Source organism: Lycium ferocissimum, chromosome 5, assembly GCF_029784015.1.
Source record: "Lycium ferocissimum isolate CSIRO_LF1 chromosome 5, AGI_CSIRO_Lferr_CH_V1, whole genome shotgun sequence".
In the NCBI taxonomy this organism is placed as follows: domain Eukaryota; kingdom Viridiplantae; phylum Streptophyta; class Magnoliopsida; order Solanales; family Solanaceae; genus Lycium; species Lycium ferocissimum.
Window position 1 is genome coordinate 64,225,568 of NC_081346.1, and position 8,408 is coordinate 64,233,975.

General features: G+C 32.2%; 1 protein-coding gene and 1 pseudogene across 1 annotated transcript; both read right to left on the reverse strand.

Annotated features, from left to right (window-relative positions):
• Positions 1-1,978, reverse strand: part of LOC132057920 (probable glutathione S-transferase) — a 2,918-nt pseudogene extending 940 nt beyond the window's left edge.
• Positions 1,979-5,459: 3,481 nt separating this feature from the next.
• On the reverse strand, positions 5,460-6,762 carry LOC132057921 (uncharacterized). Its single transcript, XM_059450502.1, has 4 exons — positions 6,600-6,762; positions 6,095-6,315; positions 5,873-6,046; positions 5,460-5,603 (listed from the first exon to the last, which is right to left on the reverse strand). The coding sequence occupies exons 1-4, from the start codon at positions 6,760-6,762 to the stop codon at positions 5,460-5,462; spliced, it is 702 nt and encodes a 233-aa protein (XP_059306485.1).
• Between the last annotated feature and the right edge of the window lie 1,646 nt (positions 6,763-8,408).

Here is an 8,408-nt window from a genome sequence, read left to right on the forward strand (position 1 = left end):
TAATGAAACACCGAATACGAAACCGTAACGCGACTCAATAGAAGGGAGGAATGAAAGGATATGCTTTTTTTGCATGGCAGGTGTAGAGGGAAAGAAAATTAAAAGAACCGCCCACGTAAACGGTTGTTTTTGTTTTTTTATGTTTTTTCAACGTACGATTTTTGTTTCCTTATGTAATCTTCCAAGAATATATAACATGTCTTGTGCCGTTTAATAGTTAGTATGTAATTTAACATTTATTACTCGCTAACGTGTGACGTTTATTTAATTTATATTTTATTTTTATTTCTCGTTCGCATATATAACACATATTTAATTATTACATGTGTTAAAATATTTATTTGAGTTATTCGTCGAAATTAACTATATGCTTTAAAATTAAAAAATCAATAAATTTTTTATTAAAAACACAAAATACGAATATGATTTATAGAGGCAACGTCTTACAAACTATTTGTAAAACGTCGGGAGAAAAAATTAATGAAAGGTATAACGTGGACCGATCCACGTTATACAAAATTATTTGTATAATGTGGACAACATCGTTATACAAAAGATTTTTTTTTTTTTTCGTTTTGTGAATCCAGAGGGAAAAAAAAGTTGGGGTATAACGCATCACCACGTTATACCCTTTTGTATATATATATTTTTGGCTACCCCTTTGGTTTATACCGTATTTTTATACCCTTGCGCTCCGGGACCAAACCCAAAATTGTCACCCACAAAGAACTTTTTATCCTTGAGCTCATTGTCAAGAATTTTCAGCATCTCACAAAGTTTTAGCTTTGTCTGACTCTGTGAAAGAAACTTCTCCCACAGCTGACCCCTGAAATTTTTAACACTTAATACTCAAGTTTCAAGAAAAATTTACTCAAATTTGCGGGATAGAAGTCTACAACAGCAGCAATAAACTTCAATTCTAAGCGAGCAATGGCGGATTTAAATTCACCTTATGGATTCAGATTTGTAATTCACGATCTCTATCAAATTTCATCGGTTTAGAATATATATATATATATATATATATATATATATATATATATATATATATATATATTAATGTATATTTTAACACATACAATAATTTAAGCTTTTAAAATCTACGTAAATAAATCCGTAGCTTATTCATTGGATACCCCCTATAAGTGTGTTGGAGTCGATTATATGAAATTTCACTTGACATGTGCTTTATATCGAGCTTATCCTACCGCGTTATATAAAATAATACTCGGTGACTTCGTTCGGTCTCCAATTCTATTATATATATATTTGACTTCACGAAGCTTAAGAATAAAAGGAAAGAAATACTTTTAAAATTTATGGCCTAAAATATATCATAGACATTTCTGTTGTTATAAATAATCTCATTAAGAATAAAATGAAAAATTTAAAGTTCAATTGTTTTAAAATAAAAAGCACATCATCGCCGAACAACTAAAAAAGAAATAACGTCACAACGACATGAAGATTTAAACTCGCTATACTATCTACTGGCATATAAATCTATTACGTGATTAAAAGACTCATACAAAGCATATGTGACCTAAAATAAACGTACTGAAATGGCTAGAACTTATTTCAAATGAATTGCAATATATAGCATAAAAAATAAAATACCTTATCTTCAAAAAACTTAAACCAAAAACGAGCTATTGCTCGGTCATAAGGATTTTTAGGCAAGATTGAAGGGCCTTCAAATGTCTCATCAATATATCCAACAATTACCATAGACACTCACAGATAGCCTTGCCATTGTGAATGAGAACAGGGATTTTCTTATGAACTGGATTGGATTCAAGAAGTAGAGTGCTCTTATTTTGTAGATCTTCTTCTATAAATTCAAATTTCACGCCCTTAATCTTTAAAGCCCACTCAACTCTGTGACAAAAAGGGCTATACCAAAGACCAAGCAACTTCACTTCTGCCATCTCACAACTTTGGTTCTACTATGTTTTTTGTTTTAATATGTTGGTTCTGATCTCTTGAATTTTGGTGCTCTTTTATAGAGGGAAAAATGAGGTGTCTTGTAACCAACAAAACTCAAATTCTCTACTTTGACAAGTCAATTTTTCTAGTTTAATGTCGTATCTTGTTGACCGAAGACTTTTAATTTGACTAGTCTTCAAGTAAGCGGCAGTGGTTGAAGGCTCCATTAATGTAGAATGAGTCCGCAACTTAAATGACCCACTTTTTGGGCTTTTGAACAAAAAATGACGGCCCAAAAAAAAAAAGGACCATAGTATTTTTGCGCCTAAAATTACGCGCATTGTGACTTAATTATTTAATTTTACTTTTGATAAGATAAATACATGTTACATATTTACGGAACATAACTATACTTTTTAATAATTAAGCTTTAGTAGCTATAATATTATTTTACAACTTATAGCTACCCACTTTTCTACCAATTAACTTACCACTCCCACATCCCTATTTTTTTAGCCGCACACTTTCTCTCTCCCCTTTTCCTAAATATACGTTTCTAACTCCCATCTCCCTAATTTCGTGCTTTTCAAATCGAGTTCGATTTCTTTCACTACCTTTTTTACTTCCGTATTAATCGCTCATTAATTTCTCCCTTTTCCTTTTTAATCTAAAATTTTTCACTCCTCTCTTAATCTACTTTTGCTCAACATAAAACCCTACTCTCCTCCCTCATCGCGGACCTTCTGCACTTTGGTGTTTGTCGATTCTCTTTGGTATGGCGTTTTTTCTCTTCTTCATTATTTACTTACATATCCTATTTCATATTGAAATATTAGGGTACTATTAGCTCTATGATGTGAAGGATTATATTGCTATTAATTTGGAAATTTCTTCTTACAAAATCGATTGATTGCATATTAGAGTATTATGGGTTGTCGCTTAATTTGGGTCTAATTGGTATTTACTCAAATACACAATAAGATTTGTAGTTCATAAATCGAATTTGATGATGAGTTACCGTTTAAATTGAGTTTAATTGATAAAAATCGAAGCATTGGAGTTTAATTGCGGTGGCTTTTCCAATTTTTTTTTTTGTTTTGGAGATTCCGAGTTTTTCGGTCGAGGGAAAAGGAACTCACGTCCGAAGATTATAGAAATTTTTGGGGTTCGAACACATAAATGTTGGAGATCCGCGAGGAAGGAGATGTATTTTCACTTCACCGGATATGTGTTTTGCTTGCATTTTAAGTATATTTTTATCATATTTTTCGATGAACTTGCTTAATTCCCGTTTTTTCAATTCACTGCATCTATATTTTGCATACATTTTAATTATATTTTTGTCGTATTTTTATTATTTCAATTAGTTTGTGTTTTGAACTTCAGTTTATTCCTATTTTTTCAATTCACCAGATCTGTATTTTTATCATTACAGAAAGAACAAGGAAGGACCTGGATCTGCCGGATGCCGAACTTCGGTTACATTTAGGAGTTACAGCCGTATCCGACAAAAACTGGTTCTACTTGTTATCTATGGATGGGCAAATTTGGACTGATGAGGTTTTGATGTCTTTCTGCTTGTTACTTAAGTTTTTTATGTTTTATAATAGAATTACATTGTGATGTATCTAGAGTATATTTTTACTATATTTGACATATATATATAGATCACAATTTTGTACTTACATTAAGACTGTATTGTATTTTAAAAATATTTTCATCATTATGTTTGCACTATATTTAATATTGAGCCATTATTTTATTAGGGGTGTGGAGTACTGATTATGTATACGTAATTGTATTTTTGCTATATTCAAGAGTATATTTCACTATATTTAATATATATACGTTAATAGTTTTATTGAACATAGTATTGATTATAGTCACCGAATTGATGTTTTCTACAAGATATTGACGTTATTTTCTACTACCTACGTGCAAGAAAGGGGAAGTATCACAATAACAACAATTATCCATCTAATCACTTGTTTGTATTTTTCACACTTTAGTTGCTAAATTTAGAAATCTTGGGAAAACCCCGATTCATCCACATGCGTCACAAAAGAAGGAAGATGAACTCGTGTGAGTAAATTAACGGCACAGGCTGTTGGCTAATGTACCATGGTATACCGTTGACAACGTACTAATTCACATCAACGTAAAAGAGGAAAATCTTGGATTTTGGTTGTGATATCTTTACCGATGGGTGTGTGCTCTCATCCTTTGAAAAAAATCATTCATTTTTCTACAAAATTTATATGTTTGTCTTTTTCGTATTTTTCTCTTCCAACAAAAAACACAATAAATACATCTATTTTTTTCTTGGGTTTTGATCGGTAAAGTTTTTGATCATTTTTTCGGGGATCGTGGTGTGTATGTGGTAGCCTTTTACCGAATACTTGAGCTCAATCAAGTCATCCCAACCGAATTCGATGCAAAGTGGCACCGTATGAGATACGGTGCCATTTATGCGACTATGCATGGATAAGTCAAACAACAATGCATCAAGTGATAACGAGCGCTCCAAGATCAATTAGACCGGCGGTTGATTACGATGCGAGTGATAAAGAGGATCTTGATTAGGCCACCAAGTCTTTTGTGTTTTGATTTTCATGTTGAACAATAGCGTAGTTGGTTTGCGACTTTTGTTGCCGTTTTTTCATTTTCGACATATTGTTTCATGTGCGTAATGTTTTTTAGGATGATTAATGTTGAACACCACCTTATGGTTTTTATATTGTTGTTTCTTTCAAGTATGTTATTTTTTCAATGTATAAATTCCATTTTCATTTTCTCGTAAAATGTATTCATTTAACAAAGTAGTATATCTAACCAGCTAAATACGAATAAATATACATAAATATATACTCAGATATATTCCATAAGTCCATTTTTAATGTACAAGGTGTTACGTGTTAAAATTTCATCTAAATACACTTCAAATATATGTAAAAAATATATGAAATATATTTAACAGTAAACCAGAATAAGATTTATCTACCAGATCAGACAAAATGCAACTAAAATATAGCCCAAATATATACGAAATACAAATATTAAAGCATAATTCCAAAACAAAAGGCCAAATCAGTTATATAGAGTAGTCTTTTCCAAATCCCATTAAACCACCAATATAGCATAACATCTAAAATCATCGGATGTTCAACCATGTGAAATACAATCGATATAAATAATGAGAAATTTAAAGTAGAATTGTCTTAACAAATAAATCAAAATGACTTATTTATTCTTAAAGGGCGGATTATCACACGAACGCCCGTTATGACCAAGACGTCCACATTTACCGCAAGCATTCCTCGTTTACCACTCATCATACTCCTTCGTAATGGCTTGTCCCTCTTCTTTTGGCCTCAAAGGGGTCTCTTATAGATCGGTGGCACAATAACTTCATCCGATATACTTTTAGGAACATTCCACTCGGACTCATCGGGGAAGAGGATCAACCGCACATCATATGTGTTCACAAATTTCGGCTTGAATAATTCCGAACAATATGCATCACATCAAATTTTTTATTCTTCAATACCGCCCATGCATGAGAACACGGTATCTCGTCCTTGGAACATCCTTGACCCGCAAGTTTTCTTCTTCAAATCGATTATGAAACGCCTCAGTCCATCATTCACTGTGTAAACATATTCAGTTGATGCTTCAACCTGAGAACCATTTAACCAATAAACAAGCATTAACCTGAGCAGTTTTACCATATTGGGAATATAGATAAATATACATTAGATATAGTAAAATATAGAACCCTCATTCGTATCGATTTGTACTCGTTGATCGACAACATCTCTTGATACCGCCTCATCAGTGTTGTGAATGTGTAGGTACTATTTTTTTCTATTTGTGCAATTCCATCTACCAAACATCTTCCTCACTTTCTTCAAGGAAATAAAAAATATGTAACTCTCTTGCAAAGAACCAGTTTTCCATTAATACATTCGGCTATATTCGAAGTCATTGTCCATCCTCTGTTAACAGGTGAATAAAGCCTAGACCATTTATCCCTTCCAGCATCTTCTAGGTATCGTTTTACCCGAATATCAACATTCCCAATCTTCTCCATCAATTTATCGAACTCATCCTGGCTGTATGCCTTCGCCGGAATAAAATATAGGACTCAACACCTCACCGTTTGTCTTACGTATTGCTTTATCACATTTTTCCACAAATGCCATATACAAGCCAAATGAGGAACAGTAGGATACACCTTAGAAACTGTGTGTATTATGCTTTCATGTCGGTCGGACACGACACACATAATTTTTCTAACACCATAAGCTTGCTTGAACAAGTTCAAAGAACCACGTCCAGGACTTATTATTCTCGAATCTATCACACCATACGCTAGTGGTAGGATATTACCTACAAAAAGTCATGTGCATATTTATAATATATTCAACACATATTCTAACCGAATTTTGATCTCACAATGTGTTTTTAGCAACATTATTGTTAAAACAACAAAGAGATATTTACAATATATTCACCACATATTTACAAAATGTATTTCAAAGATATATTATTCACAAATTAACACCAATATATATGCAGTAGTATGTTTTTAAATATATATCTTTATTTGCAAATCAATAGGATATTGTTGTATTTATATAAAAAAAAAAGTTAAAGAATAGAATTACACATACCTGCTCCATCTAAAGTACTTGCCGACACAGATGTACCATTATACGTTGATTTAAGGTGTGCACCATCCACTACAACTATTGGTCTACAACACTCGAATCCCTTTATGAATGCTTTGAGTGCTACAAACAAATACATAAACTCATTTTCCGGTGATTTATGCATTTTAACAAATGATCCAGATACGTTTTATCAAGGATGTATATATATATATGCCGCAACTTCTTGTATGAATCAGTTGGGTCACCTCCTCAAATCTTTTATAGCCTTCTCTCTAGCATGCCATCATATAAGAAACATCTACGCCAAATTCATTTTTGACATCGTCTTTTATATCCCAGTGTGACCTTCCTTTTATGGTTAGTTATTTTCGCCTTGACAACCGCTTCTCCAATAAACCAACTTGTTGCTTGTCGTTGCGAATACACCTTGTCCTTCAACGGACATGTATGTTCGTCATCGAAAATCTAACCCCGAACATTTGATAATCCCAATTCTCGACGCTCTGAACTTCCATTTACATTCCGGCGACCAACATGCCAGAGTATAGCTACATCATACAATGCAAATAGTACATATACTATATCAATTAAATACAGTAGAAATATACAAAAAATATATTAGAAATATATTGCATCGTACTTTTTAATAAACGAATTGATAAACAAGTTAACAAATCATCTAAATATAGTACAAATATAACAAAAATACATCCGCACTTTCGCTACCGAATACATTTAGAAAGACATACCTTATAGCATTCGATCTCTCTTTTTGAAATTGAATCTTTCACGAATTGTATATTTCGTCATCACAATTTTCAAAGTTTCCTTATCCTCGGTAAATTTGATCGACAAAAACTCCTTTTTTAATTTCAAAATTACCAAATTGTTATCATTCTCAAACAAAAGAACAACTAGTTTTCTTGTAGAATCACAAACTTCCATACCATCCCGATTCTCGCTATATCCAATTGCAAATACATCATCTCCAATAATACGATTACTTTGCATCATCTTCAAGATCAAAATCATGAATACTAACGCACATTGGATACATCCCCAAAACTCGTTTTCTCTCTTAAGCTCAACGTACACACGAACTCCCATATCGTTGTGTATTTCAATTGGTTGAAAATCGCCTTCAACAAAAGATATTTTATTGAAATAGTTTTCCCGACAAGATCCACGCCTAATTGATTTGTAATCGTAGAAACTAACTCATCGTAATTGCAATTATCGGAATACAACAACATCAATTTTTAATTCACAAAAGCAGGGGCTTGATCGTTCCAAAAGCTGGAATGACGGATCAACGCAGATTATGCTTGTCATTATCCTATTGTTTTCGAATACGAATGTGTTATATTCAATTTAATATAAATTATATGTTGAATCTATGAATCTGAGTTTTCGTATATTCAAAAGTTCAGAAAAGGCGAAAAAATAAAAAGGTTGCAGTGAAAACATTGTTACCTCAATTATGAAATCAACTTGAATTCGATATTTCAACAGATGAAATCAAATATATATTCGTCGTTCTAATCGAGTCGTTCATTCCTTTGGTTTGATATTGTTATTTTTCAAAGATTTTTGATGAACTAATCGCTGAATCTTTTATTTTTGGTTAAAAATATGAATGTACTTTTTTGAATTCAAATTTTTTTGAATTTGTTAGCTATTTGAATGCGAAATGTGATCAGATATGGAATGGGAGGATATTTGCGTGAATCAGGGAATAATAAAAAAGCGATTTTAATTTAAATTGGAACAGATTTTGTTTCCATAAATATAGCAATTTCGAAGTTAGCC